The 20,655-nt window shown below is 39.2% G+C and overlaps 1 protein-coding gene across 1 annotated transcript in view; it reads right to left on the bottom strand.

Annotated features, from left to right (window-relative positions):
- The window catches only part of DENND5B (DENN domain containing 5B), a 197,427-nt gene extending 178,660 nt beyond the window's left edge, over positions 1 to 18,767 (bottom strand). Inside the window, exon 1 of the mRNA XM_027844379.1 lies at positions 18,641 to 18,767. Within this exon, the coding sequence (XP_027700180.1) occupies positions 18,641 to 18,767 (127 nt within the window). The remainder of the gene's footprint in view (positions 1 to 18,640) is intronic.
- Between the last annotated feature and the right edge of the window lie 1,888 nt (positions 18,768 to 20,655).

The following is a 20,655-nucleotide window of genomic DNA, read 5'->3' as shown; positions in this document are numbered from 1 at the left end:
AATGCAAATTAAAACAGTTCTGAGGCACTACCTCACATCTATCAGATTGGCTAACATGACTGAAAAGGAAAATTATAAATGCTGGAGAGGATGTGGGAAAATTAGGACACTAATGTACTGTTGGTGGAGTTTGAACTGATCCAACCATTCTAGAGACCAGTTTGGAACTATGCCCAAAGAGCAATCAAAATGTACATACCCTTTGATCCAGCAACACCACTAATAGGTCTGTATAAAAAAAGAGATCATAAAAAAGGGAAAAGGATCTACATGTACAAAAATATTTATGGCAGCTCTTTTTGTGGTGGCAAAGAATTGGAAATTGAGATGATACCCATCAACTGGGGAATGGTTGAACAAGTAGTAGTATATAATTGTAATGGAATATTATTGTGGTATAAGAAATGATGAGCAGGCAGATTTCAGAAAAACCTGGGAAGACTTATATGAACTGATGCAAAGTGAAGTGAGCAGAACCAGGAAAACATTGTACACAGTAGCAACACTACTGTGTGATGATCAGCTGTGAATAACTTACCTATTCTCAACAATGCAATGATCTAAGACAATTCCAAAGGATTCATGATGAAAAACACTATCCACATGCAGAGAAAGAACTAATGGAGTCTGAATGCTAATCGAAGCTTATTATTTTTCACTATCTTTTTGTTTTTGTGGTGGTTTTTTTTTTTGGTCTGTTTCTTCTTTCACAACATGACTAACATGGTAATATGGTTTGCATGACTGAACATGCTGAACATGGCTGAACCTATATGAAATTGCTTATTGTCTCAGGTAGGGGGAAGTGATGGAGGCAGAGAGAAAACTTGGAACTCAAATTTTTTTTAAAAAAATGAATGTTAAAAATTATCTTTACATATAACTTGAGAAAAATAACCTATCATATGAAAAAAATAAAATTCTTCCCAATCTGACTTTAGTCTATCTTTCTGTGGTTACCATACATTGCCTTCCTTCATATATTCTATAATCTAGCCAAAGGGGTCCATTTGCAATTCCCTGAGCTTGCCATTCCAAATTCTCCATCAGGCATTTGAACAGTTATGCCAAGAATGTACTTCTTCTTTACTTCCGCCTTTTAGAATCCCTCTTTTTAAACAGTTTCATTCATGTGCCAACTCCTGAAGTCTGCCTTTTCTGATCTTTCCTTACCCTTTGAGTATTCTTTCTTAGATTGCCACAGGACAACCTATTTTTCTTTTCTTTATAGAAACGGACAATGGAAGCATCATTGAACTCCTAGAGGATAACCTCGTCTTGTCATATAAACTGGAAAATTTCTGTCAGCTTTTGTATTAGAGGTGGACCACCTTGCCTTGTAAATGTCAGCTGAAATCGAATCAGCATCAGGTGCTTTGCCACACAAGAGGGGTATAATGGCATTCAAAACCTCTTCTACAGTTGAAAGTTTGGTTAAAGGGATTGACTTTAACCTAAAGTAAATGGTCAATGGCTTCAGCCAGTCTACTGAGAACACTATGGAAGTGTTCAGCACACCTTTCACTGATCAATAGTAGCTGAGATGCACAATAGGTCTTTAGCCCAGAAATAGCCTTCAGGGCATCATAAAAGTGCTTTGGATTGTTACTATCAGCTTAAAACTGAATTTCATCTGCCTTCTTACTGAGCCAAGAATCTTGCATCTCTAAGTTTCACTTGCACTTTACTTCTGATGGAGTTAGACGGTGTCTTCTTAGAGACAAACTATTCTGCTAGTAAATCCTGTGGAGTTCCTGTTTTTCTTCAAGCAGTTTCTGAATTTCTCCATCACTTTTATCAAGCCAATTTTGATGTTTATGCGTGTTCTGGCCCAGATTAGTAAATGTCGTGCTGTATACAAAATCTCTGAAAGCTGCCCACACCTTTTCTTCTTCTTCTTTTTTTAATAATATTTTATTATTTTCCCAATTACATATAAAAACCATTTTAAAAATTCATTTAAAAATTTTTATTTCCAAATTTTCTCCCTTCCTCTATCCTCTACCCCCTCCCTGAGATGGCAAGCAATTTTAAATAGATTATATGTATGAAATTGTGCAAAAAGGTGAAAAATAATATACTTCCATTTAGCAATAGTAACTATTGCTATTGAATTGAATTGAATTGAAACTATTGAAGCGTTTCTCTGATAAAGGCCTCATTTCTCAAACATGTAGAGAACTGAGTCAAATTTATAAAAATGAGAGCCATTCCCCAACTGATAAATGATCAAAAGACATGAACGTTTTCAGATGAAATAATCAAAGCTATCAATGACCATATGAAAAAATGCTCTAACTCACTATTGATTGGTGAAATGCAAATTAAAACAATTCTCAAGTACTGCCTGATACCTATTAGAATGGCAACTAGGACAGAAAAGGAAAATGACAAATATTGGAGGGGATATGAGAAAAGTGGGACATTAATGCATTGGTGGTGGAACTGTGAACTGATTTAACCATTCTGTAGAGCAATTTGAAACTATGCCCAAAGGGCATGCCCTTTGACCCAGAAATACCACTACTAGGTCTGCATCCCAAAAGACATAAAAGACAAAAAGGAAAAGGACCTATATGTACAAAAATATTTATAGCAGTTCTTTTCCGGTAGCGAAGAATAGGAAATTGAGGGGATACCCATCAATTAGGAAATGACTGAACAAACTGTGGTATGTGATTATGATGGAATACTATTGTGCTATAAGAAATGTTGAGCAGAATGCTCACAGAAAGCCTGGAAAGGGGCAGCTAGGTGGTGCAGTGGATAGAGCACTGGCCCTGAAGTCAGGAGGACCTGAGTTCAAATCCGGCCTCAGACCAAACACTTGATACTTGCTAGCTGTGTGACCATGGGCAAGTCACTTAACTTCACCTGCCAAAAAAGAAAAAAAAAAGCCTGGAAAGACTTACATGAACTGATGCAAAGCAAAATGTACTGTATACAAAATAATAGTAATATTATGTGATGATCAGCTGTGAATGACTTAGCTATTCTCAGTAATACAACCATCCAAGAAAACTCTGAAGGCCTTATGATAAAAAATGCTATCCATCCCCAGAAAAAGAACTGATAGTGTCCAAATACAGATTGAAACATATTTTTTAACTTTATTTTTCTTAAGGTTTTTTTGGGGGGTTGGGGTCTATGTTTTCTTGCATAACATGGAAATGTTTTGCATGACTACACATGTATAACCTATATTAAATTGCTTGCCTTCTCAATGAGGGAAGTTAGGGAGGGAAGAAGGGAGAGAATTTGGAACTCAAAATTTTATTTTTTTTTAAATTTTATTTTATTATTATTATTTTTTTTTGGCTAGGCAATGGGGTTAAGTGACTTGACCAGGGTCACACAGCTAGTAAGTGTTATGTGTCTGAGGCTGGATTTGAACTCAGGTCCTCCTGACTCCAGGGCTGGTGCTCTATCCATTGTGCCACCTAGCTGCCCCTGGAACTCAAAATTTTAAAAACAAATATTAAAAATTATTTTTACATATACCTGGGAAAAATAAAATAATAAAATTTTAAAATGCAAAAAAAAAGAAAAGAAAAAATAGTATACTTCAATTTGCATTCAGACTCCATCAGTTCTTTCTCTGGATGTGGATAGAATTTTTCATCATGTGTCTTTTGGAACTGTCTTAGATCATTGTATTGCTGTGAACACCTAAGTCATTCACAATTGATCACTGTACAATTTTTTTATTTAATAGTAATTATTTTTAAATTTTTTGTGGTAATTTTTATTTATTTTTTTTGTTTTCAACATTTACCTCCACCAGATTTTGAGTTCCAAATTTTCACCCCATCTCGCCCCTCCCCCACCCCAAGATGGCATGCATTCTAAATACCCCTTCCCCTAGTCTGCCTTCCCTTCTACCTCTCCCGCCCTTCTCTTATCCCCTTTCCCTTCTATTTTCCTGTAGGGCAGGATGGATTTCTATACCCCATTTCCTGTATTTCTTAGTTCCCAGTTGCATGTGGAAACATTTATTTTAAACATGTTTTTAAAACTTTGGGTTCCAGATTTTCTCCCTTCCTCCCTCCCCGTCCACCCTCATTGATAAGGCAAGCAACTAAATATAGGTTATATATGTGCAGTTACACAAAACACTTCCATAGTAGACATGCTGTGAAAAACTAACTCTATTTCCCTTAATCCTATCCCACCCACCCATTTATTCTATTCTTTCTTTTGACCCTGTCCCTCCTCAGAAGTATTTGCTTCTGATTACTCCCTTTCCCAATCTGCCCTCCTCTCTATCATTCCCCTACTCTCTTGTCCCCTTCCCCCCTATTTTCCTGTAGGGTAAGACAGATTTCCATACCCAACTGAGTGTGTATGTTATTCCCTCCTTAAGTCAAATCCTATGAGAATAAGATTCACTCATTCCCTCTCACCTTCCCCCGTTTCCCCTCCACTGTAAGAGCCTTTTCTTTTCTGTTTTTTTTTTTTGTGGGATAATTTACCCCATTCTACCTCTCCCTTTCTCCTTCTCCTAGTATATTCCTCTCTCACCTCTTAATTTTATTCTCCAGATATGACCCCTTCATTTTCAACTCACCCTGTGCCCTCTATCTATCTATCTATCTATATCTATATATACGTACATATAATTTTTTTCCCCTCCAACTACCTAATACTGACAAAGGTCTCATGAGTTACAAATATCGTCTTTCCATGCAGGAATGTAAACAGTTCAAAAATGTAAACAGTTCAACCTTAATAAGTCTCTTATGATGTTCTCTTTCCTGTTTACCTCTTCATGTTCCACTCGAGTCTTGTATTTGAAAATCAAATTTTCTATTCAACTCTGGTCTTTTCATCAAGAATGCCTGAAAGTCCTCTATTTCACTGAATGACCATTTTTTCCCCTGCAGGACTATACTCAGTTTTGCTGGGTAGGTGGTATTTGGAGGGCTTTGGGAGAGAGCTCAAGACAGTCACTGCTTTCTTTCCTTCATCTTGGCTCCGCCCCCAGTAATTTATTTTTTCCAACTGTATGTAAAACCTATTTTTAACATTTCATTTAAAAATTTTTTTGAGTTCCAAATTTTTCTCCTCCTTCACCTCCCTTCACTTTCTTTAAGATGGGAAGCAATTTGATATGTTATAGATACATAATTATGTAAAACATATTTCTATATTAGTTATGCTGTGAAAGAAGAAACAGACCAAAAGATAAAAACCATAAAAAACGATAGGCATTCCCACAATTTCCAATTCTTTGCCACCACAAAAAGATTTGCCTTAAATATGTTTGTACACGTAAGTCCCTTTCCCTTTTTTATGATCTCTTTGGGATACAAACCTAAAAGTGCTATTGCTGGGTCAAAAGGTATGCACATTTTTATAGCCCTTTGAACATAGTTCCAAATTGCTCTCCAGAATGGCTGGATCAGTTCACAAGTCCACCAACAGGCATTAAGTGTCCCAATTTTCCCACATCCTCTCCAACACTTATCATTTTCCTTTCCTGGCATATCAGACAATTTGATTGGTGTGAGGTAGTGCCTCAGAGTTGTTTTAATTAGCATTTCTCTAATCAAAAGTGATTTAGAGCATTTTTCATATGACTATAGACAGCTTTAATTTCTTTCTCTGAAAACTTGCCTGTTTTTATCCTCTGACCATTTATCAATTGGGGAATGACTTGTATTCATGTAGATTTGACTCAGTTCTCTATATATTTGAGAAATGAGGCCTTTATGAAAGCCATTTGATGTGAAAATTTTAAGAGATGCTATGGAGTTTTAATATTGGCAAAACTTGGCAACTTATTGGGAATGAAAGAAGGTATAGAGTCAAGAATGACCCGAAGGCTCCATCCTACATAACTGGAAAGAGGGTGGTACAAGCAATCAATATTGGAAAATTTGGAAAATGAGTTTTGGAATCAAATAAGCACAATACTGGGTACACTGGGTGTGACTTCTTGTGATACTTCCAAGTAGAAATGTCTAGCAGGAATTGATAACTCTGAACTAGAAAATTAGGGTACATATTAGATAGAAAAGGTATAGCTAGGTAGTACAGTGAATAGAGTGCTGACTCTGGAGTCAGCAGGACCTAAGTTCAAAACCATCCTCATACTTACTAGCTTGTGACCCCAGGCAAGTCATTTAACTCTTATTTGTCTCAGGTTCTTCATCTGTAAAATGAGATGGAAAAGGAAATGGCAAACCATTTCATAATTTTTGCCAAGAAAACCCCAAACAGGGTCACAAAGAGTCTAACATGACTCATTAACTAAATAACAACAACTAGACCTAAAGATGAATAATACCCAATTCTTAAACTGACATAATTTATAGTCTATTAAGTCTATGAAAGCTTTTTATAAACCTTAAATAGGGATAAGGACTGGACTGGTGATTTCACTGGTATAGAGAACTCTCAAATGAGGGACCTTCTCAGCAATTTATAGACTTAGAGAGTCATTTAGAGCATTGAGAGGTTAAGTGACTTGCCCTGGGTCACATAGCCAGTAGAGATTTTAAACCAGGTCTTCCTGGCTTCTATGCCATCCGTCTATATACTACATCATGTTACCTGTAAAATGTTATTGTTAGTTTGGTCATGTGTAAAATGGCAGGAAGTGGGAGGTTGAGAAGGGAAATGTTCTAGATTCTCTCTGAAGTCATTCCTGTTCTTAACACTGTGTAATTCTGTCAGGAAGCTACAATATATTCTGTTTGAATTTGAACTTTTTGGTCTCCTATTTCCTCAAAGTTCTTACTGATCCCACTACATCAAGACACAAAAGCTAAAAACAACTCCAATCCAAGAAAGACAGCTCAGAGCATGATTTGTGGTAGTGACTCCACTCTACCAGGCCTTCTTTGACTGCCTTTTTACCAGGCCTTCTTTGACTGCCTTTAAGAACTATTCCACTCTGCTTTGAGGAACTAAATAGAAGAGTTCAAGATCATACTGATAACTGAACTACCTTTAGATCTAATGAAGTCTGTCTGGCATTTTTCCTCCTCCACTAAAATCTGTGATTTCATTGATACATGTAGGGCAGTTCTGGCAAGTCTTCTATAACTTACAGTCTGAGAGAACTGCCTGGGTTCCTTAAGGATTAATTGATTTTCCCAGTCACACAATAAAGGTATCAAAAGAATCACTTGAACCTAGGTCTCCCAATCTAATGGGGGCCTTAAAAGTTTAGTCCAATCCTCCAAATTCAAAAAAGAAGAAACTGAGGGCTAGAGAGATAAAAGTGTCCAAGGTCACACAGTTAATAACAGAATCAGGATTAGAATGCTGGTCTTTTGACTCCCAGTGCAGTGCTCTTTTGTTGTTCTGTTGTTGTCAGTCATGTCTGACTCTTTATGACCCTATTTAGCATTTTCCCAGCAAAGATACTGCAGTGGTTTGCTTCTCCGGCTCACTTTGGAGAAGAGGAAACTGAAGCAAACAGGGCTAATGGACTTGCTCAGGATCACAGAGTTAAGTGTCTGAGGCCTGATTTGACCTTAGGTCTTTCTTCCTCCAGGCCCACATTCCATCCACTGTACCATCTAACTGCCCATGGAGTGTTCACTCTGATAATGTTCTTGCAGAAAGAGTACTAGATTTAAAGATCCAGGACTTAGGTTTCGATGCTAGCTCTAAGTTATTGCCTGTGTAAGCATGGGAAAGTCCCTTAGCTGTGATAAACCTAACAGGTGCTCTTTAAGTTACTCTGTATCTCTAAATATATGTCCTAGAATCTTGACAGATGAACCTAATCAATAAAATGTATTTATAGGTGCTCATTAGATATTTACCCAAGTTCTCTTCTTCACTGATAAGGCTGTGTATGTGTGTGTATGTATAAATATATATATATACATATATACATATATGCACACACACATATATACACATATACACATATACAAACACACAAACATATATATACCTACATGCGTGTAGGACCTATGATTTCATTATCACAGGGAACTTGTAGCTGAGGCAAATGTTTACTATTTTATGATTTAGTAGTTGTGCTAAGCAGGTCCTTGGGTCAGCCTAGTTAAATTACTAGCCCCACAGAATGCATCTAAGAGCTAAGATTCACTGGGGACAGAAGAACACTAGGGCATCATTTGGTTTAGAGAACCAACTCCTCAAGTCCAGAAGGGAGAAGAGAGCAAGGAAAGTTCAGAGGATTCATTAGCCAATTTGTCAGTATTATTTAAGGAAGGAATTTGCCAGGGCTTCTAAGAAATTCCCCTCTCTCCACTCTACCAAAAAACAAAACAAAACAAAACAATGGATAGAGATCTTATGAAGATTCCATGCCTCCTGCAGTGACAAGGATGTTGAATGAATGGAGAGATAGATAGGTGGATGGATGGATAGAACGTCATTTTGGCAGTTAAATGAAGGATGTACTGGATTGAGGAGAGACTTGTGACAGCATTCAGCAGGTGGCCTTGCATACAGATGCTCAACAAAAGCGTGTTGAGTGAATGTAAGAGGTGCTCAGAATTAGATTGGACTCCATCCTGAAACTCTGGAAATGTTTGCCTTGAATTGGAAGAAGCAACACAGAAAAAGTAGGGACAAAGGTGGTGTGTGTGTGTGTGTGTGTACGTGTGTGTGTACGTGTACACACACACACACATACACACATATACACACACACAATTATATGCCACCTATCCAGTCTTCCTGATCACACATACACACACACACACAATCTCCTATAATAAAAAAACCAGAACTCCAGAAGATAAAAGCAAACTTAGCAAGTGGTTAAGAAGACAGTGTCTGATAGATTTCCAGGCCACAATTTAAATTGTAGTCATTGAAGTTTGTATCCAGCAATAGAGCACACCTACCAAAGACTAGTAAAAACATATTTGCTTAGGGGCAGCTAGGTGGAGCAGTGGATAGAGCACCGGCCCTGGAGTCAGGGTGACCTGAGTTCAAATCCAACCTCAGATACATACTACTTCCTAGCTGTATGACTCTGGGCAAGTCACATAACTCCAACTGCCTCACTTAAAAAAATACATACACACACACACACACACACACACATTTGCTTAGTATCTTGCAAATAGAAAAGGCCTTGAACTTAAAATGAAGGAAGAGAGAGAAAACACCCTAGCTATGTCTTCCAAGTTAGATACCACTGACTGACTAAAATGTAGAAAGAATAGTAGAGACACTCTGAAATTCACAATCAACAAAATTAAAGAAGCCAGCAATAAAACATAAAAGCTCATATAGTAAGGAAGTAAAGTTGAATTCAATTAGAATCATGACAAAAATAAGGCTTTAGAAAAGTATACAAAAAAAAGACACGGTTGTTTTGTTTTGTTTTATGCAGGGAAAATGGTTACTAGAATTGTAATTTAATTCTACTTATAAGGTCGGGAATAACTGAGTAAAGATCAACGTGGGCCATGGCAAGAGAAGACTACATTTCTGTTGAACATCTTTCTTCAGTTTAAAGAGATAATTAAGTATTTTTGCTTAAAGAATCTCCTACTGGTCCACATGCTCATGAAGACAAAGAGTAAAAAAGAAAGTTTATTATGTCAACAACAACCTATCATCAGTCTCAGTGAGTGTAAAATGTTGAAATTACAATAAAGTAACAACAAAAGCTGAAAAATTACATAGAAGAGAGATCAAAATGCAGTTTACAAGTATATTGGATGTTTGTTATTTTATTCAAGTTAATCGGGGCAGCTAGGTGGCACAGTGGATAGAGCACCAGCCTTGAAGTCAGGAGGACCTGAGTTCAAATTTGGCCTCAAACCAAACACATGACACTTACTAGCTGTCTGACTCTGGGCAAGTCACTTAACCCCAATTGCCAAAAAATGAAACAAACAAAAAAACAAGTTACATCTTTTAAGAATAAATTAAATAAATTCCTAGCCCCAGATCATATAATTTGCAAGTATCACGTGAGAGAGTTTTCTCCATTGTATGCCACATCAAGGTGCCTTTATTATGCCACAAATTATTATGTATATTATTTAGATACAAGTATATTTCTACAAGATATACAAGACTCAAAATAGTAAGGCGATCATCCAATGGGGGCAGAGGGTACAAGGGAACAAGCACTTAACATTTGTTAAGTGCCTACTATGTGCCAGACTTTACAGATGTCTCATTTTTTATTCTCACAACAACCCTGTGAAGTAAGTGCTATTATGATCCTCATTTTACAGTTGAGGAAATTGAGGCAGACAGAAATTAAGTGATTTGCACACGGTCACAAAGCTAGTAAGTGTCAGAGGCCAGATTTGAACTCATGAAGATAGTCTTCCTGATTCCAAGCCCAGTGCTCTATCCATTAAGCAACCTAGCTGCCCTAAGTTAGATATAACTGAGAAAATAGGTAATATTGGTAAGTTTTAGCAGAAATGGAAGTGGAAAAAAATCTAGTTCTATAAATTCTCTGTCCTCATTTACCTGCTTCCTAAAATATGTTCAACTTTGACAGGTCTTTCAATTGAATTTTAACAAAAGGATAAAGTGAGACAGATCTCCACACAAGACAATATTTATTGGCAGGAGCATGCTACCTATCAATAAATGAGTCCATGGCTTACCTCTATTAAAGCTAAAGACCCCCTTATATAGGTTTTGAGAAGTATAAAACGAAGAACAGAGCAGGGTAGATGACATCATGGAATTAAGGATAACCTGATTGGTTACAGAGCTGAAGTGCAGGAAAGAACATGATTGGTTGAAAATTTGGTAATGGAGGCTAGCAACAACCCTGCTTCTTCTCTCATGAGACTAAGAGGTGTTCCTTGAGTGCAGGGACAAGATAGTGACCCAGTCTTTTTTTTCTATTTGTTTTTGTTTTGTTTTTAATTTATTTTTAAAAATTTGATTATTTATATTTTTCGTTTCAATGTTCACTTCCACAAGATTTTGAGTTCCACATTTTCTTCCCACCTCAAGACAGCGTGCATTCTGAATACCCCTTCTCCGATTGGCCATCCCTTCTATCACCCCCCCCTTTTCTTATCCCCTTCCCCTTTTATTTTCCTGTAGGGCAGAACAGATTTATATACTCCGTTGCTTGTATATCTATTTCCCAGTTGCATGTAAAAACAATTTTTAACATTGGTTTTTAAAACTTTGGGTTTCAAATTCTTTCCCTTCCTCCCTGCCCACCCACCCTCATTGAGAAGGCAAGCAACTCAATACAGGCTATACATGTGTAGTCATGCAGAACACTTCCATAACAGCCATGTTGTAAAAAAACTAACTATATTTCCCTTCCATCCTATCCCACCCCCCATTTATTCTATTCTCTCCTTTGACCCTGTCCCTCCTCAAAAGTATTTGCTTCTGATTATCCCCTCCCCTAATCTGCCCTCCCTTTCATTGCCCTGCTCTCTTATCTCCTTCCTCCCTTATCCTTACCTGTAGGGTAAGATAGATTTCCATACTCAATTGAGTGTGTATGTTATTCTCTCCTTAAGCCAAATCTGATGAGAGTAAGATTCATTCACTCCCTCTCATCTTCCCCCTTTCCCTCCACTGGAAAAGCTTTTTCTTCCCTTTTATGTGAGATAATTTACCCCATTCTACCTCTCCCTTTCTCCTCCCAGTACATTCCTCTCTCTCACCCCTTAATTTTATTTTTTTAGATATCATCCTTTCCTATTCACCTCACCCTATGCCCTCTGTCTATATATATGTTCCCTCCAACTACCCTAATACTGAGAAAGGTCTTGTGAGTTACAAATATCATCTTTCCATGTAAGAATGTAAACAGTTCCATTTTAATAAATCCTTTATGATTTCTCTTTCCTGTTTACCTTTTCATGCTTCTCGTGAGTCTTGTATTTAAAAGTCAAATTTTCTGTTCAGCTCTGGTCTTTTCATCAAGAATGCTTTAAAGTCCCCTATTTCACTAAATGACCATTTTTTACCCTGAAGGATTATACTCACTTCTGCTGGGTAACTGATTCTTGGTTGTAATCCTAGTTCCTTTGACTCCAGGAATATTATATTCCATGCCTTGCGGTCCCTTAATGTAGAAGCTGCTAAATCTTGTGTTATCCTGATTGTGTTTCCACAATACTTGAATTGTTTCTTTCTGGCTGCTTGCAATATTTTCTCCTTGACCTGGGAACTCTGGAATTTGGCTATAATATTCCTAGTAGTTTTCTTTTGGGGATCTCTTTCAGGAGGTGATCAGTGCATTCTTTCAATTTCTATTTTACCCTCTGGTTCTAGAATACCAGGGCAGTTTTCCTTGATAATTCCTTGAAAGATGATGTCTAGGCTTTTTTTTTTTATCATGGCTTTCAGGCAGTTCAATAATTTTTAAATTGTCTCTCCTGGATCTGTTTTCCAGGTCAGTTGTTCTTCCAGTGAGATATTTCACATTGTCTTCTATTTTTTCATTCTTTTGGCTTCGTTTTATAATTTCTTGAGTTCTCATAGAGTCATTAGCTTCCATTTGCTCCATTCTAATTTTTAAGGAATTATTTTCATTAGTGAGCTTTTAGACCTCCTTTTCCATTTGACCAATTCTGCTTAAGCATTCTCCTCATTGGCTTTTTGGACTTCTTTTGCCATTTGGGTCAGTCTATTTTTTAAGGTGTTATTTTCTTCAGTATTCTTTGGGGGTCTCCTTTAGCAAGCTATTAACTTGTTTTTCATTATTTTCTTGCATCACTCTCATTTCTCTTCCCAGTTTTTCCTCTACTTCTCTTACTTGCTTCTCAAAATCCTTTTTGAGCTCTTCCATGACCTGGGACTGATTCATATTTTTCTTGGAGGTTTGGATGTAGGAGCTTTGACTTTGCTGTCTTCTTCTGGTTGTATGTTTTGATCTTCTTTGTCACCAGAGTAAGATTCTGTAGTCTGACTTTTTTTGCACTGTTTGTTCATGTTCCCAGCCAATTTTTAAACTTTCAAAACTGTTTAAACTGTTAAAAAAAAGGTTTTTTTAAAACTTAAAAAAAAAAGTTTTAAAAACTTTTAAACTGACTTTTAAACTCTTTGTTAAGGTAGGGGTCTGCTAGTGTGGAGAATATACTGTCCCAAGCTTCAGGGGTTTTGTACAGCTGTTTTCAGAGATACTTCTAGGGAACTGTAAATTTTCAGCTCTTCCAAGGTGGTGTGATCAAAGACAAGGTGTTTCCTCCTTTCCTGGCCTGTGCTCTGATCTATGAGTGACCACAAGCACTCTTTTCTGTCTTGCAACTCTGAGGAGGATTTCCTCTCCACCACCACTACATGCTGCACCATGCCAGCACTTCTCCTCACCCCAGGACCACCACCCAGCACTGTGACCCAGATCCAAGCAGGGGCAAAGCAAGAGATTCCTGCCTCAGTACCAGCAAAGAGATCCTTGCAATCGCCCTCTGATGAGCCACTCAATCCCCCCTCTGTCTGTGGGCGAGGAGCTCTGGCAGCAGCCACTGACCTGGGGCTGCACCAGAACTGGGGCTGGACCACATTCCTCTCTCACCTAGGTCCGACAGACCTTTCCTACTGACCTTCTAAATTGTATTTGGTATTTGTGGGTTGAGAAGTCTGGAAACTGCCACAGCTCCCCTTGATTCAGTCCCCTGATGCCTTCTCCAGGTTCGCTGAGGTCCAGTCTTTGCACGCTAAAATGTGCTCCTCTCCCAGCTCGGGGCAACAGACCTTTCCCATCAACCATCCAGGTTGTGTTGGGCTGGAAAGTTGTTTTACTCTGCCTTTTTGTGGGTTTTGTGGGTCCTGCTGCTCTAGAATTTGTTTAGAGTCATTTTTTACAGGTTTTTGGAGAGGTTTGAGGGAAAGCTCAAGCAAGTCACTGCTTTTACTCTGCCACCTTGGCTCTGCCCCCTCCAGCCTCCACCCCCAACGTGACCCAGACTTTTGCACAACAAATCAGTCATCCCTGAAGGATAGCTTGGTGGAATAAAGATATTGGGCCCAAATTCCCTTGCATTCTTACTCCAAGATCAGTCAAATTCTTAGAGGTCAGAGAGTTGGATTTTTTTTTAAACTTAACCAGTTGCTGGCTAGATAAACTCTGAACTAAGTTCAGAGAAAAAGAACCATGACTTAAGCAGTTACAGGGCAAAATCAATTACTTGCAAATAGGGTCAATAAGAAAATTATACAGGATTGATCTTAATCTTCTCACAGGTCTAAGAGGTGAACCACAAGGAAGCTGTCTATAACAAATTAGAGAAATATGAGAAAATTATCTGTCAGATCTATGAATAGGAGAAAAGTTCATAATCAAAGAATAAAGAGAATCACAGAAGATAAAATGGATAATTGGTTATATAAAATTTAAAAGTTTCTACACAAACTCAATAAAAACTAAGATTAAAAGGGAAACAATTGAGGGGAAAACATCTTTACAGTTCCTATGAACAAAAAAAGTTTCTCTGATAAAGGCCTAATTTCCAATAATGTATATATATATATATGATTCAAATTTAAAAGAACAAGGGTCATTCCTCAATGAATAAATGGTCAAAAGATAGGAGGTCAGTTCTCAAGGGAAGAAATCCAGGTTATTTATAGCCATATTTTGAAAAAATGCGCTAAATCAGTACTAATTAGAGAAATGCAATTTAAGTCAATTCTGAGATTCCATCTCACACCTCTCAGAGTGACAAAGACATCAAAAAAGGAAAATAATAAATGTTGGAGGAACTGTGTGAAAATGTGCATAATCATGCAATACTGGTGGACCTGTGAAGAGGTACAATCATTCTGGAAAGCAATTTGGAATTACATACAAAGTTACTAAACAATAACTTTGACACAGCAAATCCATTGCTATTCCTATACCCAAAAGAAATCAAAGAAAGAAGAAAAGCTCCTTTGTGTACAAAAATATATAGTAGCTCTTTTGGTGGTGGGAAAAACTGGAAACTAACAGAAGTCCATCAAATGAGTAATGGAATATAATGGAATAATAAGTAAGAAATGAGGAAATAGATGATTTCAAAAAAACATGGAAACTTACATAAACTGATAAAAAGTGAAATAAAACCAGAAGAATAATTTATACTATAACATCAATATTACTAAAATGAATAATCTTAAGTACTTTTCTAAACTGATGAGGAATAAAATGAGTAGAATTAAGAGACAATTTATTCAAACACAACACTGTAAAAAAACAAACATTTAAAGCTGTAAGAACCACGATCAACACAATGACCAGAAGACTTGATGATTCATAGTGTTATGAAATTGAGACTAATATATAGACATAGATATAGATATATAAACATATATGTTTCCTTCTGCCTCATGTCTCACCCTGGATCAGCTACCTCTCCAGAATTATAATATATATTCCTATCTACATATAGATACAGATATACAGCCATTGCAGGAATATGTTTTGCTTGACTATGAATAATTGTTGTTTTCTTTCCCTTTTTTTTTTCCAGTGGAGTGGGATTAGGAGGGAAAGGATAGATATTATTTATTTATTTATTTGCTTTTTGGTGAGGCAGTCAGGGTTAAGTGACTTGCCTAGGATCACACAGCTAGTAAATGTCAAGTGTCTAAGGCTGGATTTGAACTCAGGTCCTCCTGATTCCAAGGCCGGAGCTCTATCCACTGCACCACCTAGCTGCCCTAGATTTATTTTAATTAAAAAAGAGAGATGGGGAAGTGCTACAAAAATGAAATGTTGCATGAACTTTCAAATGAGGTCATGGTGTTATTAATTATACTTAAATATTTTACTTCTGTTACAAGAGACATCTCATAAAGTAATTTGCAAATGTTTGCCGTATAAAAACAAAACATCAATGAAGTACAGACTCTTTACATTTTTAAAAAGGAATAAAATCTAGAGGTTTGAAGACTAGAAAATAGATCTTAGTTAATTTAACCTTGTGTGCTTAGTGTATTTGTTTCAAAACCTGAAGAGTATAAGTTCATTATATTACCAAAAAAATGAAGTAAAAAATAGGATTTTATGCTTAAAATGGCCAACTAAGTCTTTCTGGAGGCAGGAAGACAATTTGGTAAGAAATGCTATAGTAAAAAACCTGATCATTTTCAGAAAGATAAATTCATATTTATTAACCAATTTCTATCAGCCTCCAAGATACTTGTTTCCTGGGTCCTCTTCTTTCGCTATGATGATATCATCAATTACCATGGATTCAAATATCATCTCTATGCTAATGATTCTCAAATCCATCTAGCTCTAACTTCTTTCCTGACTTCCATTCTCACATTTCCAACTGCCTATTGGACACAACTGGTGGTCTTGTGGACATTTTAATTCAACATGTCCAAAACTGAAATCATTATCACTTGCCCTCCTCTTATCTAAATTTTCCTATTACTCTCAAGGGCACCACTATCTTCCCTGTCATGAAGACCTCTAACTTAGGTGTCACCCTTGATTACCTACTCTTTTCTCTACCCCCCCCTCCAAATCCAATCTGTGGCTAAGTTCTGTCCTGCCAATTTTATCTTTTTGACATCTTTCCTAAATGCCCCCTTCTCTCCTCTGACACTGGCTTCAATCTGGGATAGACCCTCATAACTTCACACCTGGACTATTTCAATGGTCTTGGTTGGTCTTTCTGCTTTACATCTCTCTCCATTCCAGTCCATCCTCTACTCTGATGTCAAATTGATCTTCCTGAAACACAGGTCTAACCATGTTATCCCCCTATCCGATAAACTCCAGTGGCTCCCTGTTATCTCTAGGATCTGACATAAAATCTTGTTTGGATATTAAAATCCTTCATAACCTGATTCCCTTCCTACCTTTCCAGGTTTCTTTACTTATCACTCCTTTCCATATATTCTATGATCCAGTGACACTTGGCATCTTTAATGTTCCTTACACAAAACACTCCATCACCTAAATCAGTACCTTTTAACAGACTGGCCTCTACTGGAATTCTGTTCTTCCTCTCTTCTTCTGACCTCCTTGGCTTCCATCAAGACCTAGACAAAATTCTGCATTTTATAAGAAGCCTTTTCCAATTCCCCTTAATGCTAATGCCTTTCTTCTATGGATTATCTCCAATTTAGCCTCTATATATCTTGTTTTCACATAGTTGTTTGCATATTATCCCCTTCATTAGATTGTAAGCTCCTTGAGAACAAGGATTGTGATTTGTCTTTATATCCCCAGAGTTTAGCACAGTGCCTGGGCACACAGTGGGCTTTTAAAAAATGTTTTACTTGAATATGTATCCTGATTAAAATGTAAATGTAAATAGCTGTTGTCAAAATTTCTAAAACTGTTCCAAAGTTCCCTTTAAAAGAGAAAAAAACAAATCATGTGGTACTGAGATCAAGCTGGGGGAAAGTGCTACGTAAACTGGAAGGCCTATAAAAACCTGAGCGATTATTATGTTCAAAGGTACATCTGGATGGAAGGTTATAACGTAACAGTGTTTAATAGTTACACAAATAAAGTCCAAGGGGTAAATGACACTTGTGACACTTGCTTCATTGGGGTGGGGGTGGGGGTAGGGAGCAGGGAGAAGGCTGGGTTTAAATACCATGTAAATACGCTGAAAGAATTTGGTGGGTCAATTTTAAAATTAAAATCTGTTCTACTTCTATGACACAGACTTCCGACTCTTCCCCACATTGCCAACACCCCAGCCTCGACTCCTGTGCACTGTTTTCCATCCCACAGCATTGGGCTACCTAGCTCAGTCCTGCACTGCGCCATAAAAAGAACAAGAAAAAGACGCTACCACAAGGAAAACATTCAACTACTTAAATTAGCATAGGGTTCAAGAAATGCAACTCCGATCTAATATATTACGTGATGTCAGGTCTAAAGAGTCCAAAGGTTGCTTTGGTAGTTCTCTGACCCCAAATCTTTGCTAAATCCACAAAATTCCTAAAGTTAATCCTTTCGTCATCACAGAGCCAGTAGCACACAAAAACCCCAGAACATTCAAGCTTGAATAGAGCCGCACATCCCTTTGTGATATAATCAATCCTTGCCGACACTTTAGCCACTCCATGGAAGAAGACATGAGCAAGCTGGCCACAAATAAATGGCCAAGATGTCATCTTTCTTGTCTCCTAAGGGGACACCTTTTCTGTCCCCTCCACCCTGCACTACTTTTGGGGAGCGAAACTTCGCAAGGGGAGAATAAGGAGGTGTCAATCACGGGGGGAGGGGGCGGGGTGTCACCAGTAAAGTGTGACCGCCAGGAAACGAATTAAAGCAAAGCACCGGAGGTAAAGCAGCTCCCCGGAGTCGTTTTTTGCCTTTATTTACAATAAGCCGCCGCAGAGGCCTGTGGAAACAAAACGGGATATGCAAGGTGCCCTCCAGTCTCCAGCCCAAAGGCGCGCAGCTACCCCAGCATCTCTCTCCTCTCCTCTCGAATCAACGGCCCTCCTTCCCCTCTTTATTAATAGTCCAGGGGTTGCTTAAGCAGTCAGGAGCTAGAGGAGATGAGAGGGCTGCGCAGTTCACCCCTGAAGCAGTAGAAATAACGACGTCATCCAGCAGGAGCCAAGGCAGCGGGCAGTCTTGCTCCGGGTCCCCGAAGAGGCTCCGATCCACCTGGGCAGAAGTGATTCCCCAGCGTCCCTCAGCCCCTGCCCGCACCCAGGGAGGAGAATAAAGGAAGAACTGGCTTCCTTCCCCGCCTCCCTCCTCCCAACAAGCCTGGGCCGAAATCCTCGCACTCACCCGCTAACTCATCTGGCTCCAGCCCGCTGTCCGCGTCAATCCCGCACAGCACGAAGTAATGGGCGAAGCGGCTGGGGGCCGAAGTCGGCCCGGAGCCCGGGCCGGGGGCCGCACTGGTCCCGCTCATGGTGGTCCTCAGAGACTGCTATCGCTGCTCTGCCCGACCTGCGGCTGCAGGAGCCGCTCTCCAGGTCCCGGCGCCGCTCCTGGTCCTAGGGCAACCGCGATACCTCCATAGACGCCCTGGTTAGCGGCGGCTGCAGCCCCCAATCCTGCCCCAGATGCGGAGGTTGCAGCGGCACTAGAGGCCCTTCTCAGGATGGTGGGGAGGCGGGTCAGGGTCGGCGCAAGCCTGGTAGGTGAGAAAGCATGCATCGGCTGCGCCCGCGAGTCTGGCGCCACGGTCAGCTGAGTGCAGGCCTTCAGTCAGTTCAGCTCGCGGGGGGCGGGGAGTGTGTACGCGCGCGCACTTGTGTCTCTGGGTCGGAGTGCGTGTGTGACGCTGTGGTTAGTATGGTGAATCCCCACCAGTGGGGTTGCGGTGGTAAGAGTTCTCCAGGGCTGTACTGCTCAGCTCTTATTTACCAAGCCACCTCTGGGTTATGTGGGAGAGGTATTTTTACTGCAGATCCTGCAGCACCCCCTAGAGGGAGGTGCGCTGATCCCATCCTAGTAGAAAAAGGGAAAATGCGGGATGGCACAATTAGAGCTGGAAGGGGCCTTGGAGACCTTTAGTACAATTCCTATATTTTTTAGATGAGAAAATTGAGGCTCAGAGAGACAGTAACCTGCCAAGGATTACAATCCTCTTATATGGAAGAGCAGAGATTTGCACAAAGGGTATTAGAGTTGGAAAGGACAAACTGGTGTGTATGGGATCTAAATATACAAAATAGTGTTTATGGGGAAGACTAACACCTCTGATGTGAGGGCTTGCCAAGTCCTTTTCAGGGCTGGTCATCCACCTTTGGTGCCCATCTGTCACCCAGCTCTCACCTGTGGCTCCAAGAATCTGTAGCATGTAGAATGTCTGGGCAGATGGGCTAAACCAGGTTGAAGGTAACCACTGGGCATCTAACTGTGGTGGGTTAGGGGGATGTCTACCCTAAGCATGTGAAAACTTTCCCTTGCAGAATGGGCAGATGAAAACAATTTGTTCCAGTGGCCATGAATGGGGCTAAAGCCCTGAAGGCCTTAGAGCTTGACCTTGGTGCCTTCCATGATTACAACTATAATACCCCTACAGGGCAGACAAGCCAGATTACCTGAAAGAACAAAGCATCCTGAAGCAGCATGTGCTAGACAAGTCAAACCAACCCAGCCTCTTCAGGACTAGGAAGAGCAATGGCCCAAGACAGTTCCAGATTCCAGCCCAGGCCCCACAGCCATCATTGACATAAAAAAAACATTGGGGAAAAGGAGCACACTTTCTTTGTTACCATCAACTGCTGACTAACTGGCATTAGTAGGCAGATAAGCCCCAAAGTCCTGGAAGTGAAAGGATGCCTCAAACCAACATCCCTGCTTCTAGCAAAGCCCTCAAGGTCATCATCCTGAGAAATAACTGCTATGAAGATGTGGCCTGGCACGTGCTTCTATAGATGCTGCTTTCACAGCTACTGAGACCTAGATAAAAGAGTTTACCACCAAATTCCTTGGCATTGTCAAATGGTTCAACTTCAGAAACTGGTATGACTTTTTCAGTGGAAATGACATTAAAGATGATGTATTACCATCTGCTTTAATACTGTACTCTACAGACTATCATACCTTAGGGACTTTGAGGTGAAACCTTATATCTATATGGTCTCCACTATTAGAATGTGAGCTTCTTGAATATAGGAACTATCATAATTTTCTGTTCCTATCTCTAGCCTTCAGCATGATGCTTGGCTTATAGTAAGAGCTTAATAAATGCTTTTTCATTAATTAGTTCATTCAAATACAAAATGTTCTTTACTGAAATAAAGACAGCCAAATAATTGGAGAGAATATATTGATTCATTTGACATTGA

Source organism: Vombatus ursinus, unplaced genomic scaffold, assembly GCF_900497805.2.
Source record: "Vombatus ursinus unplaced genomic scaffold, bare-nosed wombat genome assembly UNPS02014941.1, whole genome shotgun sequence".
NCBI lineage: Eukaryota > Metazoa > Chordata > Mammalia > Diprotodontia > Vombatidae > Vombatus > Vombatus ursinus.
This window is presented reverse-complemented; position numbering and strand designations above follow the sequence as displayed.